This window comes from Lissotriton vulgaris, unplaced genomic scaffold, assembly GCF_964263255.1.
Source record: "Lissotriton vulgaris unplaced genomic scaffold, aLisVul1.2 SCAFFOLD_1746, whole genome shotgun sequence".
NCBI lineage: Eukaryota > Metazoa > Chordata > Amphibia > Caudata > Salamandridae > Lissotriton > Lissotriton vulgaris.
In genome coordinates this window covers 290961-310256 of record NW_028244609.1, presented here as the reverse complement: position 1 = coordinate 310256, position 19296 = coordinate 290961, and the positions used below count along the sequence as shown (strand labels likewise).

Sequence of the window (19296 nt, the reverse complement as noted above, 5' to 3'; positions counted from 1 at the left end):
TGCCGATTTGTGTTCTGGTGATGAGTATGGTGGGACACGGTATCGAAGGCTGCCAAGAGGTTAAGGATGGTCAAGGCTGGGGTCTCACCTTGGTCGAGGAGGTGTCTGATGTTGTCTGTTGCTACGATCTGGGCGGTCTCGATGCTGTGGTTGGATCAGAAATAAGCATGGGCTAAAAATCTGTTCCGCTCGCGAAATTTGGGGATTTTCGGCGAAATTGACGAAAATTCGCGTATTTGCGAGCGGGCGGATTTTTTTTTTTTTATGCCCAGCTCACTAGAGCAAAGGAGGTAATGGCATTTATATTACAATTGTATACATTTTTGTACTATTGTACTCCTACTAGTTGACAAAATGTGACTTTGACTGATGAAAGCACAACGGCAAACACTTTTTACAAATCACTTAATCAAGACACCGATTTTGATTGTTTCCTTTAGAATTAACAAAAAAAAGATGACATTTTTATTACCATAAGTGTATAACATTCTGGCAGAAGTGAAATGATGGAAATTAATCACTTGACGATGAAGAATACATTTTGTCTAAAAAAACGCACTGCTGAACAAAGGGGGGATGGCAATGTAATCATCTCTGGAACTTTTCAGACTGAGCTGACCAAAGTTGTCACAAAGCAGTCATCTTTCAGTCACTAAAAGTAAGTGAAACGATCATATCTGCAAAGCCAGGTTATGAATTACTGCTTGTATCAGAAATAAAAATGGCGGTCTCCAGTTTAAAAACGGCCAGCTCGGTACATGGAACCTGGCTGTTGTGCATTTCCCAGTCTGTCCAGAAAAGCATTATTTACCTGATATTGGTCATCTTCAAAAGTTTCCCTTCTCTGTTTCTCCTGTTGCCTTCTTTTTTCCTCTAGCTGATTTGCCTTTTCTCTCTGGACTGCGTTCGTTTTCTGGATTTCAGTGTCTTCGGCCTCCTTCTGCCTTCTTTTGTATTCTTTTCTCTTCATCTGCTGCTGGTATTTAGATTGGCTGAGTCCTAATTGTTGTTGTTCTCTTGCTTCATACTCTGAAACATTTCCACCCAGCCTCCTCGGAGCCAGATTAATAGAACCTGGTCTATGTGCTTCCTTGTACAGCTCCAAGTCCTCCATCTCCTTTCTGGCAATTGCCTGGACCTTATTTCTTTGCTCTTCGTTGGGATGCATTATGTGATAACCCCTTGCCCCCTCCGGCTGCGTCCGTTGCTGGTGGGAGTCGGGTGAATCCTGTTGGCCGGGCACTATACCGCGGTGCCCTGCGGCAGCCCCTTGCTCCGAGTAGCACCTGTCCCCTGGGGATCTCCCCTGCTGTGCTGCCCGGCCGTGCGTCGTCATTGAGTGAGTGGCAGACATTTAGATAGCAGCAGCGACCAAGATAGAGAGCGCAGCGCTCGCTCTGGGTGTTTGTGTTCGAAAACGCTAAACTCGCTCTCTCCCGGGGTTACTCGCGGGGTTTCAGGCTAAATCTGGGTACCGTCAAGAGGCAGCGCCTGGCTTTCCAACAGATCCTCTGCGCTCCACCCACTTCTACTAAAATTGCGGAACGAAGGACAAAAGGCAGAACACCAGATTCCTTGGTGAAGATCAGTTTCGATTCTTCAATTTCGATTTTTTTTTAATTCTTGTTCCTGGGGCCTCCCTGAACGTCATACGAGGGTCTAACCCACCCCTTTTCGCCGGAGGCAGTTTCCACCCTCGCACAGGTGCAGGATTCAGGCGCAATCCCAACGTATTGTGGACACTATACATTTACCAAACGAGATAGCACTTACTGATTAGCCACTGTAGACAGTGGGAAACAGTCTTTTTGGCAAATCTCCGAATTTGCGAATTTTTTGCAAACTCGCTGATTTTTTTGCCGATTTTGCTCAAATTTGCGGATCGCAGATCCGCAAAATTCGCCCATAACTGGATTGGGAGGCGTCTTCCAGGTGCACTGTGAGCTGGTGGTTGATGGCTTTCTCCAGAACCTTGGTGGGAAAAGGTAGTTGCGAAATGGGCAGGTATTTCTTGAGTTTTCTGGTGTCGGCGGAGGGTTTCTTCAAGAGCGGTTTACCTCAGCATGTTTCCATGCATCAGAGACGGTGGCCCTGGTGATGGAAGGGATTAGGGTGTCTGTGAGTATTCTGCTGATTTCTTCCCCTCCTAGGTTGTAGATGTGGTTTGGGCAGGGTTCCGTTGGTGCCCCAGATTGAATTGAGTTCATGATGGTTGTGGTGTTCTGGGGCCTGAGCTGTTTCAATCGGTGAGCTGGTGGCTGTCGATTGCATTAATCGTTGTAAGGAGGTGGTCGAGGTCGGTAAGTTGGGGTTCAAAATTGCTGTAAATGTCTGATATCTTGTTGTGGAATTGGTCTGCTAGAGCATCGCAGACGGCCAGGGAGGGGCAGATTGTGTTTTTAGTGGCGGATGGACAAGAGAACTCTTTGACGAGATGAAGAGGTTCTTGGTGTTTTTTGCGCTTGCCTGAATGCGGTTGGTTAGAGCATGCTTCTTGGCCTCCCTGAGGTGGTGTTGGTAACTGCTGAGAGCTGCTTGAAGATGCTGAGGACAGAGGGGTTCCTGCTGGAGCACCAATGTCTCTCCAATCTGTTGCATTCCCATGTGAGGGGTCACAGCTGGCGCGCTTGCTGGATCTGCTGATGTGGTCTTCCTCATGGGGGTGACAGCGTCGGCAGCGATGGAGTCAAGTTCAAGCTATATAAAACAAAAAACAAAAAAAATCCTTTACTGGACATATGCCTTGTCAACCTCTCTTCCTCAAAAAGGAAAAATACAAGATGATCACACTCGCACACGGCCTGTTTTCCCTAGACTCGGAGGATTGGATGGTGGCGTTGGACTAGGTGGATGCCTTTTTCCACATCCCCATCCCCCTGACCACTGTTGTTACCAGCAGTTGATGGGGGACCAAGAGCACTTTCAGTTTGCTGTTGTCCCCTTCAGCCTTACCAGCACCCCTCGGGTGTTCAGTAAAATGCTAATGGTGGTTTCAGCCCATCTACAGAGATCAGGGGCTCCAATCTTTCCCTACCTCAATGATTGGCTATTGAAGGCAGGCTTGCTCTAGGCAGTCATCTCCCAACTTCAGACTATGGAGATTCTTCTGCATTCACTGGGGTTCACTATCCCTCCCTCTCAGATGCATCCTTTCTACTGAGCTGTTCTGGACACTGGGCAGTTTTAGACTTAATCTCCTGAGGGGTGAATCCAGGATATTCAGACTATGATACTGATGCTTCAGCCACTCTCCTAGATTTTGTGAGAAGAACACTGAGTTTGATGGGCCTCATGGCCTCCTGCATCCTACTTCCAACACATGCCGGATAGCATATGCCAACTCCACAGTGGGACCCAATGTCCCAGTGGGTGCAGTATCACTGGAAGCTCCCCAACACGGTCCAGATCTCAGAGGAAACTGCAATGGATCTGTTGTGGTGGCTAACAAACTGCAATTGAGTTAGTGGTAGAACCCGCTCCCTTCCCCTACAAGAGAGGACTATAGTGACAGATGAGTCACTCCTGGGCAGGGTCAGCCATCTGCAACAGGTGAGGATCAGAGGACTCGGGCCTCTGTCGGATTCCAGACTCCACATAAAACTATTGGGTCTTCGGGTGATCCGACTGCCACAGAAAGCTTGTCTTCCTTCAGTCCAGGCAAGACTAGTTCAGGTGTTCATGGACAACACCACTGCCATAGGGTAATGCAAAAATTGAGGCAGAGCAGGGTAGTGCACCCTGTGTCAAGAGGCACTCCACCTCTGGACATGGCTGGAACACCAGGGCATTTCCCTAGTGGTTCAATACTTGGTAAAACTCAGCTGTCAATGCCTAGCGGATCATGAATGGGATAGCATAATCTCCCATTCGGAATGATGGAGTTTCAAAGGCTGCTCTCATTTGAAGCACTTTTCGTCTCAAGTGGACTTCTGGCCTTCTATACAGCTTTCCACCAATACCACTCTTTCCCAGAATTCTCAAGAAAATCAACAATGACTAGGCCTAAGTCATTCTTGTGGCTCTGGATTGGGGACAAAGAGTCTGGTGTTTAGAGCTGTTGAGCATGAGCATTGATTGATCAGGCTGCCTTTTCTGTAAAATCTTCTGTTGCAGCAACAGGGCAGGGTCTTGCAGTCAAACCTGAAAACACATCGTTTTCATATGTGAAGACTGAGCTGTGACAAATAAAAGCTCTGACCTTCTGCCCAAAGTCTACAATGTTAGCAGCCAGGCATCCCTCCAACAAGATGGTCTACACTTCCCATTGGAGTGAGTTTGTGGTATGGTTGTGCAGTCAAGCATGTTGACTGTATATCCACACCTTTTCACAGGTTTTTTTGTTTATCCTTATCTTGACCCATCAGGGATCTGCTCTGGTTACGTTTAAAAGTTACCTTTCTGCCATTTCTGCAGTTGCCAGAACAGACATCATTTTTAAATCCCCTATTGTTCATAGGCTCCTAAAAGGTCTTCATATGTTCCCACCACCGCTTCCTATTGTGTGTCAGTGGGACCTAAATCTGGTTCTTACATTTCTGATGTACGCTCCCTTTGAGCCGCTCCACAACTATCCGCTTAGACTTCTCACCTTTAAAACAGCATTCCTAGTGGCGATAATATCTGCCTGGAGGGTCAAAAAGCTACTGACGCTCTCTGTGCAAACTCCATACCTTACGTTTTACCCTGACAAACTGGCGCTTTGAACCAGGGCGTCTTTCTTCCCAAAAGTGGTTATCCCTTCCTTGTCGACCAATGCATCACTCTTCCTACCTTTTATGATCTGCTTGACCCTTCAAAAGAAGACAAGAGACTGCACTGACTGGACTCAAAAAGAGTGTTTTCATTCTACCTTGATCGCACGCTTCATTTTTTTTTTTTAAGACCAATGGTCCCAGATTTTATTTAGTTTCACAAGTAGTAAGCCAATAAATCATACAATGTCATAAAAACTACAAACATTACCCAGCCAGTAACATTTTCGACATGTCAGTCATACATAGGTGAAAAGAAACAGTAGCCAGGGGAGATGCATTAGTCCGCAAGTATCAGTGCCAGGAAAAGTCTCGGGTTGCAGTGCCTGCAGCATTTATCACTGCAAAAGGACCAAGGTGGTCATAAAAGCCAACAACGATTGTTCTAGGCTGCGTTCCCTGGTTGGCACGGATGATGTCAAAGGCAGGAGTCACATCCCATAGTGCCATATGGGTCGCTGGGCTACATTCTTGTGATCATGGCAGTGTTCAATAAGCATTGTGGAAAGGGTAAGCGGGGAAGGGAAAATGAACCTCATCGTGAGTACAGCAGAAACAAACTCACTGCCAACCAAGAGATACAACAGGGAAAGTTGTGTTATGTTATGTTATTATAATTTATTGTGCGCACAGCTACTCCAGCCAAGGAGCGTCCCGGCGCATAGACAAGGAGAAACATAACACAACAGGAAAAAATAAGACATAATCGGGGCAGCTAAAACAAAAAAGTTTTTATTGCTCTCTGGAAGGTCATAAGGTCCTCTAACAAACGGATTTCAACCGGGAGAGAGTTCCAGGTTAGTGCAGCTTTTACGCTGAAGGAGCGGCCCCCCATGCGGCTGAGTCTGAATCTAGGGACTACAGCAAAGGCCTGGCCTTGAGAACGGAGGGTGCGAGTGGGGACATAGAAAGAAAGACAGCTGGACAAGATTTCACGGCCTATACCTCTTAAGATCTTAAAGGTCAAACAGAGGACCTTAAAGAGAATGCGCTTCCTCACTGGAAGCCAGTGCAGGGACCGAAGGACACTCGCCACCGGGCAAAATCTGGGCAGGCCAACAATCGCTCTAGCCGCAGCATTTTTAACCCGTTGCAGGCAAGTTAACTCAGCCTGGTTAGCCCCGACCAGAAGAGAGCTAGCGTAATCCAGGCGAGAGATGATAGTTGCCTGGATTACCAGCTGTCTGGTTGGGGCATCAAAAAATTTGAGTACTGGTCTTAAACCTCTCAGCAGACCAAAACAACAGGCTGCTGTTTTTTTGGTATGTCCTACAAAGGTGAGGCCCGCATCCAGCCAGACCCCCAGATTTTTCACCTCCGATACCGGGGTCGGGGTAGGTCCCAGCTCAGGAGGCCACCATTGGTCACCCCACAGCTCCACTCCCCTTCCGACAATCATTACCTCCGTTTTAGTGGCATTGAGCTGGAGACAGTTTCCTGTCAGCCAGCTTGCCACCGCCTTCAGTCCAGCCTGAAACCTGGGGGCATCTTGGTCCGCGTCCCCGCTGAGAGTGACCGCCAGCTCTGTGTCGTCGGCATATGAGACCAAAGTTAGGCCCCACTGCCTAGCGACATCAGCCAGCGGTCTCACGTAGAGATTAAACAGCGTGGGACTCAGCGAGGACCCCTGCGGGACCCCCATGGCCAGAGGTCGGAAGTTGGATTTGAAGGGAGGGATGGCAACACAGAAGGAACGATTGTCGAGGAAGGAGCGGAACCATTGCAACACCTGGCCACCAATACCAATCTCCTCGAGCCGATGCAGGAGGATGCTGTGGGATACCGTGTCGAAGGCGGCGCTGAGATCTAACAATATCAGCGCGGCCGGAAAGAACGAAAAAAGGAGGGAATATACTTCAACAACAGTTGGACTAGTATTAGCGTGTACAGTAGTGTATCAGTGACCCTAGCGGCGTGTGTTACGCCATATATGGACTGTGTGGGGGCGGGGGTGGCTATGGATGGAGGGTTGCCATGGCTGCAAGGTGGGGGGGAGGGAATGATAGCAAGTAGACTTTGTTGGGCATTACACCAGCAGGTGGGGGGGTAAGGGGGGGGGCGTCTTGCCGGGGCGGCGGATAACAGGTCTCTCACCGCTCCGTGTCAGGGCGGTTACGTGATACCAGCCTGGGTGCAGGCCTGATGGTACGCGGTCAGGGTAGTGTCCCAGTCCTGGGCAATTGGGTACATACGGAGGCCCGCCGTCTCTTCCCTGTGTAGAGACACGCTCTCCGCGCGAGCCCAGTTGTCAAATGAGCGACGCCAGTCTGCAGGTCGCGGGGGGGCATCATTCTTCCATCGTTTCGTGATGAGTCGCTTAGCCGTAATGAGCCCCAGGTCCCAGAAACGTGCCTGTAGTTTGGTCTGCTTGGTTCTTTTGTAGAGTCCCAACGGGCATGCTTCCCACGTCTTGGGGAGGGTATCGCCCGTGGCCGCCGTTAATGTGTCAGTGACCGCCGACCAGTACAAGGTGAGGTGAGTGCAACTCCAGAGTGCGTGCAGTAGGTCCGAGTTCAGGAGGCCGCACCTGGGGCATGCTGATGAGGTGAGGTCAAAGTAGCGGTTCAGTTTGTCCGGGGATAAATATGCACGGTGTATTATGTAATATTGGATGATCTTAAATCTCGCGTTGCGAGGAATGTTCCTGGCACCTGCCAATACCGCGGCCCACTGTTTGTCCGTCCATTCACTACCCCGGTCGGTCGTCCACTTCTCCCTCAGTCGTTGGGAGGAGAATTGAGTATGACAGTTTAGTGCCTGTGCCAGCCAGTGCACTATATGGGAACCATCGCCCATCACATGTAGGTACTGAATGAGCATATGCGTGGTCGGCTCGTGGGTCAGGTCTCCCCATGCCTCCGTCAGCACACAGAGAAGCCTTGCATGCGTCAGAAACTGGCCTGCCGGTAGACCGGTGTCGACGGCCAGAGTCTCGAAGGACAGTAGCTCCCCATCGCTATACAGGTCACCTAGGCCATCCAGGTCTGCTGCAGTCCAACTGCGTAGCCCGGATGAAGACAGCACGCCATTTCCCAAGGGGGTCCCCTGCAGAGGCAGGTTCGGGGCATAGGGCACCGTGCTCTTGGTGAGTCTGAGGCTCCGCATAAAGCACTGCCTTGCGACAGCCACATGGACCTGGTTGGGGGGCCGGCCCCGCGTCAGGGGGTGGAAGAGCGTCAGCACTTGTGTGGGGGACAGGGTAGTGTCTTCCGTAGCCGTGTCCATCAGGTTCTTACCACTCAGCCAATAGGCAACCCATTGCAGCTGGGCCGCCAGGGAATATAGTTCCTGATTGGGAACCGCCAAGCCTCCAGATTCCGAGGCTGCGTAGAGGGTCCTCAATGCCACCCGGGGGCGTCCTTTATTCCAGATAAGGCGCCTGGTGAGGGCTTCCAACCCCTTGAATATGCGTGTTGGTACATACACTGGTAGGTTAGCATAAAAGTAGAGGAGCCGGGGGAACATTATCATCTTCGTCAGCGCCACTCGGGCCGGCACATTCAGTGGGAGGGAGTTCCAGAACGTGACCTGGGCTGACAGGGAGGAGATGGCCCTCACAAGGTTGCCCTCCAGGAGATCAATGGGGTCCCGATATATGAGGATCCCCAGGTACCTGAATACCGTTGGGTGCCATCGGAGCGTCTCTCCCATCATGCGCACATCACATTGTGGCAGAGCGTCACTGAATGCATAAACTCCTGATTTAGACCAGTTGACGCGGAGCCCTGACATGTCCCCGAACACCCGAAAGATGTCCGTGATTGCCGCGGGTATATGGGTGAGGTCCCTGACATATAACAGTAAGTCGTCGGCATACAGAGACACCGAGTGGGTGCCATCCGCCAGTGGGATACCCCAGGCGGCGCCGGAGGTCCGGAGCAGTTCTGCCAATGGCTCCATCACGAGTGCGAATAACAGGGAAGAGAGGGGACATCCCTGCCTGGTGCCCCTCCCAATCCTTATTCTGTCAGAGAACAATCGCCCAGTCCGGACTCGTACCTCGGGCGCCTGGTAGAGGAGCCCCACCATCTGAACATAGGCATCGCCCAGTTCATACTTTTCGAGGACTCGGAGGAGATAGGGCCACTCCACCGAGTCAAACGCCTTTTCGAGATAAAGTACTATGCACCCTGAACGTGGCCAGGTGGAAGTTGCATATCGTTGGACTCTGAAGAAGCGGCGTATGTTGTAAGATGTGCTGCGGGTGGGCACAAAGCCGTTTTGGTCAGAGTGCACCAGTGTGGGAACTAGGGGTGCAAGCCTCCGAGCTATTGTCGCTGCCAAGATTTTGTAATCTATGTTGAGGAGCGCCAATGGTCTGTACGATCCCAGCTCGCACGCCTCTCTGCCCGGTTTTAGCAGGGAGATCACATTGGCCTCGTTCAGGGACGCCGGAAGTTCAGCATCCTCCGATGCCGCCTTGTGCACCCTTAACAGTTCGGGTATCAGTAACAAGGAATAGGCCTTGTAGAATTCGGCCGGGAGCCCGTCTGGGCCCAGCGCCTTGCCATTAGAGAGGGAAAAGATCACCTCTCGCAGCTCCTCGCTGGTAAGCTCCGCTCCCAGCTCCGCCTGTTGGGCGTGAGTGGCCGCCGGTAGTTGCAGCGTCGCCAGGTAGTCCGCGATCTCCACCTCGGTGGCTCTCAGCCGTGAGCTGTATAAGGACCTGTAATGTGTCGTGAACGCCTCATGTATCTGCTTCTGGGTGAAGACTTCAGTACCCTGAGTCGTACGGACCGACAGTACCGACGCGGACTGAGTGTCTTGTCGTATCAGCCATGATAGGAGTCTGCCTGGCTTGTCACCAGTGTTGTGGGTGCGTGCGGAGTGTGCTGCGAAATTAATGTTCTTCAGCCTCTCCATCAAAAGAGCGTGATCTGCCCTGGCCGAGACCAGTTGGGAGTCATCGCCCTCCGCCGCCTCCCGCTCCTTGTCTAGTAGTGTCACTTCCGCTTTCAGCAGATCCCTCTCCACCTGCCCCCGTAGACCTGCCTGCACGCCGAGGCAGCTCCCTCGGGCCACTGTCTTAAAGGCGTCCCACTCAATTTTCAGAGACGAGGCCGAGTCGCTATTGTCCTCGAAGTATTGTATTATCCTGCTGGATATCTCCTCTCGGAATGGAGTATCGAGTAAGAGATCCGGCTGCAGGCGCCATGTGGGCACAGGTGGGCGCGGGCACCTCCACCCATAAACTAGAGTGTGTGGGTTGTGGTCTGAGTGCGTTCGCCCCAGGTAGTCAGTGTCTGTTACGGAAGGAATCAGGTCGCGGGACATCATATACCTATCTAGTCTGACGTGCAATGAGTGGGCCCCACAGTAGTAGGAATATACCCGGGTGTTGGGGTTTCTGACTCGCCAGGCATCCTGTAGGTTCCACTGTGTCGCCCAATCAAGTAGGGCCCTGGAGGCTGTTTGGGCTGGGGCGATAGCCGCCGGGGGAGACGAGCGATCGAGGGAGACATCTAGCACACTGTTATAATCACCACCTAACAGTAGGGGCACGTCAGGCCAAGGTGCAATCACTGCTGACAATCGCGTTAGGAACCTCCCCTGCTCGACATTGGGCGCGTAAATAGAGGCTATAACTATCTGCTGCCCGTCCAGTCTGCCCTGTATGAAGACGTAGCGCCCCTCTGTGTCAATGTTGCTGTGTGTCAGTGCAAATGGAACCCCCGGCCGTACCCAGATCAGAGTTCCTCGTGCAAACGCTGAGAAGGTCGTGGCGAATATTTGCCCTCTCCATCTACGGTGAAGTGTGGCTACCTCTGTGGCTACCAGGTGGGTCTCCTGCAACAGTGCGATCTGTATCTGATGTCTTTTAAGATAGGAGTACACCTGATATCTGCGTGAGGGTGTGTGCATGCCCCTGACATTCCAGGTACAAAATTTAACCGTAGTCATCACAGTTTCCACCTCGCCCAACTACCCGCACACCCCCCCCAATACCCAGCCCGCCCTGGTCACACATGCACAGTAGCAGACATCAATTACCAGTATTCCAACCCGCCGTCCCGCACAGACCCAGGGATGTAAGCTGTAACACTGTAGTGCCGACACTAGTCTCAAAAAGAACATTAACAGAACCATAATGCCAAAAGGGCAACAACAAAACATGTCGCCGCCCAAACGCTCTAATGAGCTCAATCAATCCGTGAGTTCAATGGGGGGATGACAAAGTACGTTACTGAAGCAATATAGGATAGTTCACTAGGCCAAGAGAGCCGTGGTGACTCCCCTCCACGGGCTGTGGGCCAAAGGGCATCAGAAGTCAATGTCAGTGCCCACAGTCAGGGCCAGAGTGTCTAATGTCACTGAACGAGGATGCTCTGTTCCGGGGGGCATCCTCTTCCCCGCCCGTGTGGCACTCACCTCTAGGGGTCCGTCCACCCCTTCAACACAATGTTTCCGGCGTTTCTCAAGTAGAGTAGGTCCGACCCCCCTCCTGGCGGTGGGGGCAGCTCAGGGTTCATTTGGGTAGGAGGGGGGCGGAAGCAGGGCACAGACCCCGGGGACAGTGCCGATTGTGTTATCCGAGATCTTCAGAAGTGCCGGTAGGGATCTCCAAGCGGGACATCCAGTGTAGTGTACAGCCTGTTACATGGCGTCAACCGCTGCGGTCCGTCCCAGACTAGGGTGAGAAGGGTCGCTATGCTATTAGGTCCGCCGTTTGGGGTGTGACATCCGGTAGGCCCTCTGTAACTTGCTCATCCGGCAGTCCGTACAAGTATTCGTCGTCCTCGCTCCCGCGTGATCTTGGGCTGGCGTTGGAGATCAGGATAGGCGACTGTGATCCACTGAGCTCGGCCGCTATCTGGAGGGCTTCTTGCTGTTCACTTTGTATTTGCTCTGGCGTGGGGCCTATTTCCATGTCCGCGGCGGACGACCTGGTCGGCGAGGGGCGCCGGTGCCTTCGTCTGCGGGTGCCACGGTTTCTACGTTGCTCTGGCGGTACGGACCCATGGCCCGTATCGATTCCAGAATCCAGCCAGGACGCAGCCGCCTCAGGTGTGTCAAAGAAATGAGTCTTGTCCTGTGCCACCACCCGGAGGCGTGCCGGGAACAGTAACGAGTACTTGAGAGCCAGACGCCTGAGTCGCTGCTTCACCGCCATGAACGATTGGCGTTGTCGTTGGACTTGCACTGTGTAGTCGGGGAAGAACATCACCTTTGCATTGTCCACTTTTATGTCCGATAGTTTCCGGGTTTCGCGTAGGATGGCATCCCGGTCACGGTAATTCAGCACCCGCATAAGCATTGGTCTGGGATTGGAGCCCTCCGGGGGCGGGCGGGACGGCACCCGGTGTGCCCTTTCCACCACAAAGTGTGGTGACAGTGTGCCCTCCGGTTACAGTTCTCGGAGCCAGGTCTCCATATGTTCCGCCGTCTCCCTCCGCTCCCATCGTTCTGGTAGGCCTACTATGCGCACATTGTTCCTCCTGGCCCGCCCTTCCGCGTCCTCCGCTCTGTCCTCAAGGAACTCCACCCGGTTGAGGAGGTCGCGTATGTGCTTATCCGTCTGTACCAGCTTGGGCGAGGCCTCCGCCATAGTTTGTTCCAGGACCGTGGTGCGTTCGGAGAGTTTCTTGTGGTCTGCCCGGAGATGCGTCAGGTCCACCGCCACCTTATCTATCTTGGTCTCCAGCGATGTACGGGTCAACTGCATGGATTCTTCCAGGCGCTCCATGGCCGCTAGCATGGTGTCCAGTTTGGAGGCAGTCTGGTCAGCCTCGGAGTTCTTCACCATCTTTCCCTTGTTCAGTGTCCCACCGGTGCCGGTCTTCGCTCTAGTCCCCCCTGACATGGGACTGGTCAACGCTGCAAAGCAGCCGGGTTGGCAGGCCTCCGCAATCAACACCGTGGGGCTCCGTGCGCGACGGCCACAAGGTCAGGCACTCTGCGCCGCTCGCTCCGGGCGGCGTGCAGCTGGCGAGGGGACCGCTATACTGCCAGGGCCCCCGGGATCTCGCTCAGTGTCACCACCTAGAGAGGGCGAGAAGGCTGTGTCGTAGTCGGCGTGGGAGCTCCTGTGTGTCACTGGATGTCACTCCGAATGTCCCAATGGCGACTCGTCTCTTGGTAGTGCCGCGTGCAGGCCGGCCAGGCCGGACCGCGTGGCCTCTCTGGCCGCCCCGTTCCCTTGGGTCTGGGGGGCTCAGTCTGTCCGGGCGACACTAGACACCACCCAGGGTGGTGCAGGGCATCGTGCTCCTCGGCGTGGGGCGAATCACGGGGTGTCGTGCGCGGGATTGCTCGGGTTCTGCTCCCGCGCGGTTAGAGTCCAGCACCCCCGATGTAGGATCGTCTACCAGCGGGGCTGCTCAGGTGTGGCTGTGGTCGTCCCAGGGTGTAGGCCGGGACCCCGGAGGCGGGCCGGGCCCGACGCCGGCTAGTGATCACTGCAGGGTAGAAAGGGGGAACAGGGGCCCAGTGTATGCGATTTTGCCGTCTCTGCTGGCAGTTGCAGGGGCCCAGGGGTAACAGGGTCAGTGGAGGCCCCCAATCGGTGGAACGCGATCCCTCTCCGAGGACCGCGTGGCTCAGCGGGGTGTTCCTGGCTCCGTCAGGCAGGTGGGCCGGTGCTACAGTCTTCAATGGCCGAGGGTGCCACCTCCGCCCCCAGATGTAGGGGCTCCCGGGCAGTGGGGTCGTTGGAGGCGCCAGGCGCAGCGGCGCGATCCCGCCCCCTCCTTGCAGATCAGGGGTGGGTGCGCGCGGTGTGGCCTACCTCGTAGGGCCGGATCCCCGGCCTCTGGTGATCGGGTTTGCCGGCCGGAAGTGGGCCCAGGCCGGGTAGCTGCCGAGGCCGCCGCCGGTCGGAGGGTCTGTGTCTCCGATCCGTCCCAAAGTCGCACCGGCGATTAATCAGGCTCCAGGGTGCACTCGGTCCAAATCTGGGGTTGCCACTGCTGGAAATGACGGAGAATTGGCCCGTGGTAGGGGAGCTTCACTCGGAGCTCAGCCCGGGCACGTCCATCTACATCGCGTGCTAAGCCACGCCCCCCTTGATCGCACGCTTCATATGGTATGTCAGAGCCAAGAAAGGGAAGGCAGTGCATAAGCAGGCCATCTCTCGATGGATAGTCCTTTGCATCAAGATCTGCTATGCATTGCCCAAGAATCAACTCTGAAGGGTTCGCACGCTCAGTCTACCAGAGCCAAAGCTCCAACCACTGCGTTAGCTTGCGGATTTCTTATCCAAGATATATATCGGGCAGCAACAAGGGCTTCTTTACACACCTCTGCCTAGACATTCAAGTCCAGCGAGATGGTCATTTTGCCCATTTGGTCCAAAAGGACTACCTAGTGTAATCCATATTGCAGCCTTGCCTCCAGGTAGGGAATCTGTGGCTAGAAGTCTCTATCAGACGAGCAAGTTACTTACCTACAGTAATCCTAACCTGGTAGATCATCCATCTAGCCGCATATTAATTACTGACTCACCCATCCCTCCCAGCTCTTAGACTGTTCCTAGTGGCCATGCGCTTCTGGTGTGGAAGTCACAAAAGAAACTGACACATAGGGCCGGGGAGGCACCTACATAGGTACTGCCCATGTCACTTCAGTTGTTGACGACGATGTGCACAGAGCCAAATAACGCCACCTACCTTTTGTGCAGGGGTCCTGCTCACAAAAAGTTTCCGGATCCAGTCTGACGCATTTGGAATATTCTAAGGTAGGGACTCTGCAGCCAGATAGAGCCTCTACCAGATAAGGCATTAGCAAAGGTTTTAGAAATAAATGTATAAATAAGTAACTTGTTCTTTAATATTGAGAGATAGTACTACGACTTTTCCTACTGCACTGCAGCTCAGATTCCACTATTGGGACAAAGATCACCTTATTCCTGACATGTATTCCTGCCTATGTTGGTTGACATGGAAACCAAATACACAAACACATATATTGATTCACAGTTAATAAAAGCCATTGCATAAATATCATTCTAAAATCGATCTTAAAATTTACATCATTGCATTAAGATTCCGTATCCATAGCCAGCGTTTTTAGTGTAACTTTTTCTCAGCAAGAGTTTACAAAAACGTATAATTTCTGCATTTAAAGTTATGGTCCCTGTTGTAGCATGCAAAGACCGCCTGCCGACAAGATCACACTCTCGGACTATTTATTGAAGGGACGACGTAGTAGATGTCCTTGCTCATATAAAAAATGCTGGGAATATGCATATGATGTGCACAATGGATCCTTAGGCTTGATGACACCATCTGCAGACTTTATTATTTCCTTTACCTCGTCATTTTGGGGAAAGGTCCAGGGTCGTAAGTCCACCAAAACATTGAAACATAAATCTAATTTTCATGTAAGTGGAATAGCAAGTGCTCTGATATATCTATTGCACTGAAACTTGATATGAATTTATAATGAACCATGCATGAGAGCTCTTTGCAAAGGCAATCTTATCTTCAGGAATGAATGCCTCTGCATGTTATTGTTAACAAATTTCTTTCAGATTTGAAATTAAATTGGCTGCTCCCACGAATCGTTTACTTGCAGGTTCCCTCATACAACTCTGTAGATAATCTCTGAAAGTGCACTTCACATAACCAGTGGATAACTCTAACCAGAGCAGGTGGTCAACCGAGCGCTCCCTGACAGATCTTAACTTGTAACAGTTTGACAAACGCACATTGTCTTGCAAACGTTTGCTTCCCTAAACTGGATTCTAGCCTAATTTGCGCTGCAAATGTGTTGCATGGAAGACGAAAGAGCTGCCTACTGGTGTTTAAATTGAGGTCTTCTAACAACTTTGGTTCACGTCCACATGAGAATGAGGAGCGAAGCTTTAAACTGATGACTTTCAATATTAGCTGCAGAGATTGGCCCGCCAACCTCTTGTGAAGTCACACAAATGCTGCTGGGCCCAAGCTTTAGTTTTACAATGGTGGGAGCCTTTTATCTCAATATTAACTTTCAAGTATTTATACTCTTGCTCTTGACTTGGTTTGCGTTTATTTATGTACCAAGGACCAGATCGCTCGTGCCTTTTACTGAACGTGAGCACTTTCATTTTTTTAAGATTAATTTCAAGCTTGTTTGAGGATATCATTCACTACTCTTTCGAATTTACTACCCTATTTCTCACCCTATACCTTTCTCAATATATATTCTCTAACTCCACTCGCTTACTCATCCCAAACCCAATACAAGTATGATCCCCAAAATAACCCTTTCTAGATTCTTCCCTCCACTACCCCTCCTTGGATCATGTCATACCTCTTTTACTATTCAGATCTCCCAAACAAGCCTTTCTAAACTCTCCTCTGACTCTTTCCCCTTACCTCTCCTTTACTCATCCAAACCCCCTCCTACTGCTATAAAGTCCGCCCCCCAAAAATCTAGACTCTTCAATCTACTATTCCACCACTATTATTTTTCAACTCAAATAACAGGGTAACATGTTCTTTCCAATGCTGAAATTAATTTTGTATTTCCCTATACTAATTCCCCTCTAATCCTGATGGGATTCAGGACTAGGGTGCTACTCGCTGAAAAGCGCTTCATCGCCTCTTTAGGAGTAGCAAGCACTATATAAATGCAAACCCTTCACTCTTCTATCCCTCCTCTAGCTTTTTTTCAATGCAAATAACCATCTCACTTGTTCACTGCTCAAATTAATTACATATTCTCCTATACTAATTCCCTACTAATCCTGATTGGGTTCCGGAGTAGCGTGCTACCTGCTGTAAAGCACTTCAACACCTTATCAGTGCTATATAAATGCAAACCCTTCCCTCTTCTATCCCTCCACTATCATTTCCTATCCAAATACCAGACTAATACATCCACCACTCAAATTAATTTCATATTTCACTATACTAATTCACAACTAATCCTTTTTGGGTTCCGGAGTAGCGTGCTACTAGACGAAAAAGCGCTTCGAGTCCTCATCAGCAGTAGTAACTGCTATATAAATGCAATTACAATTTTACAATTACAAAGACTTGAACATTACTAGGTGGATTTCAAGTGAACTTCTCCGGGGGAACCTGAGCAGATGTGGGGCGATTTAATTTGGTTGTGTTTATGACTTTTCTTCTTTTTTTGTCATAAAGCTCACACATTGTTTTTGAATCTTTGCATTAAAAAAAGGCATAGCCCGCAGTTGACAATCTTTATATGCCTTACTAATTGTTGGTTGTATTTTGTACAGTCCTTTTAGCAAATTAAATGCATTATGGTAAATGTAGTTTGTTAGAACGCTGTTAAAAAAAGGGAGCTGCATATTAATCGCTTCCTTGTCTCTAATAAAATCAAGAATATATTTCAAGACTGACTAAATAATCTGCAGCTTTATGTCATGCTTGCGTTGCACACTACATGGTTCTTAGTTTAAGCTGGCCTAAAGCATATGTTGCAATATATCCACGTTGTTACAGTGGTAATTTACTGAAGTAATTATATGAATTGAAACAGTACTGTTTTTTTTCAGGAGACTGTTTCTGTGCTGCTAGGATTCGGACATGTGGCACAGGTGAGAACATGAAGCATGAGAACATGAACGAACAGACACAAGCCAATCGAGACAATGCTTGCCCCCTCCCCCCCCCCCCCCCCCCCCGGGCGCACTTTTTCCCTGTCTTTTACCATCCCCCATGTGTTTCACTCTGTAGCATGTAAATATGCTTTTTATTTTCAATAAAAAAATACTGAAATAAAAAAGCATTATTAGAAGCAGTTATTCTCTGTGAAGTAGTCAGCAATACCAAATAATGGTAAAAATCTTTAGTATGTTTCACAAGATTAGGGACCCTGGAAATGCCCTAAAAGGATGGAGAGGTCCTCACCAAAGAGGTAAGAAGGGACATGTCCTCCCATTAATTATATCCAAAAAAACTAAGTATCTCTCTGGAACCAGGGTGCTTCCTTCTAGAGAAAAAGAGGAAAGGGGGGGTTCTTTTTTGAGATGACACTGTACTTTCTTATTAGTTTCTACACCAGTCTTTTACCAACCCACTGTTGTGGGTGGGAAGGGAAAGAGACCTTTTTTCTTATTATAGCCCTCACTCTCTAATAGTGACATGCTTCATCATCGGGCTCACCCCAGCTCCTAAAGGTCGGGGCGGGCTCAACCATATTCCATGTCAACCATTTTTCGGGGGAGCACTTGTAAAGATTTTGTGTATGGGGGCTTAAGCTTTAAAGAAACTGTCTCACTCACTCCTAAAGTATCCTTTATTAGTGGAGTGGGAGGGAAGGTTATAAAATACTATTGCAGGGCTAGGGGATGTAATGGTCCTATGGCCCTAAGCTACACACCAACATGTTTCAGCCCTTTCCATTGGCCTAAAGACAGTCCTGGTTTTTCGTCAGGGTGGAATGCATCACACATTTGTCAAAGGTCCATCCCAGTTAGAGGCCCAGGACAAGTAGGACAAACAGGGGAGCAGAGCACACAGTCGGTCTCAAACAGGGATGGACCTCCCCCTCATGGCCCAATTGGGAGCTGATGCCCTGTTAATGTGGGGTAATTTCTCTTAGAAAACAGCAGCAAGTATTAGACTTGTTCCCAAAAAATCCTGCAATGCAACACCTGTAAATTGCATGCCCACTTCGCACTCACGTCCTTGAGGGAAGTGACTTAATTGCAGCCCACCCTTACAAAAGCCCAGGATGATCTTTAGCCCAAAAAAAAGGCTGAAACATGTTGATATCTAGCTTAGGTTGATAGGACCATTAGATCCTCTAGCCCTACTATAGCACTTTTTAACCATTCGTCCCACTCCAATAATAAAATATATTTTAGGAATGGGTGAGCAATTTTATCTTTAAAGGTTGCGCTCCCATACACAAAATCTTCATAAGTGCTCCCTGAAATATGGTTGAACCCGCCCGAACTTTAGGAGTTGGGGTTATCCGCTAATGAAGCATGTCACTATTTGAGTGTCTGCGGGTCATAATAGGAGAATGTTCTCTCTCCCTTCCCACCCACAACAGTGGGTCGGCAAAAGACCGGAGTAGAAACTCCTAGTATGCTTTCATCTTTCTCTCTGGAAGGAACTACCCTGGTTCCAGAAGTGATACTTGTTTTTGGAAAAAATCTTTAATATTCTTTTTTTCCTTGTTAGGTCAGGCCTTTGAGACAGCTTAAGATGTCTCACCCGACTATTGTTTTTCAAGAAAATATATACATAACTATGCATACATAGATGAGCTTTCAACCAGCCCTCATCATCTATTGGCCTGTTGTTGTATCACACGATTTGTCATTTCCTTCACTTTGAATGACTGCAATTTGCTTGTGCACAATGTAATATTCACATCTGCTTTACAAGCAGTTCCCTGTCTTATTTTCTGTTTTCAAAAGGCCCTCTGATTTATTTGATTCTCCATATTTTTTATTTTGTTTTATTATCCTCAATCGACTGCCCCAACTTCTCCAAAGCTGCCCCAAAGCTGTAAAAGTGTTTGGGGGCACTCACCTTGCAGGACGCTGCTCCTGAGACCGCGCTCTGCCGCCCGGACCATCGGGCCCCTGTGCTTGCTGCTCCCGACCCCTCCCGCCCACACAGGGACTACATTACCCACC

The 19296-nt window shown here is 50.3% G+C and overlaps 1 protein-coding gene across 1 annotated transcript; it reads right to left on the bottom strand.

Annotated features, from left to right (window-relative positions):
* Nucleotides 1–736: 736 nt before the first annotated feature.
* LOC147667187 (epithelial-stromal interaction protein 1-like) lies at nt 737–1354 on the bottom strand. The gene has a single exon (XM_086948865.1). The coding sequence runs from the start codon at nt 1352–1354 to the stop codon at nt 737–739; it is 618 nt and encodes a 205-aa protein (XP_086804991.1).
* Between the last annotated feature and the right edge of the window lie 17942 nt (nt 1355–19296).

Coding starts and splice junctions, on each gene's coding strand:
- LOC147667187 (XM_086948865.1), bottom strand. CDS start 1,354: ATGTCTGCCACTCACTCAATGACGACGCACGGCCGGGCAGCACAGCAG.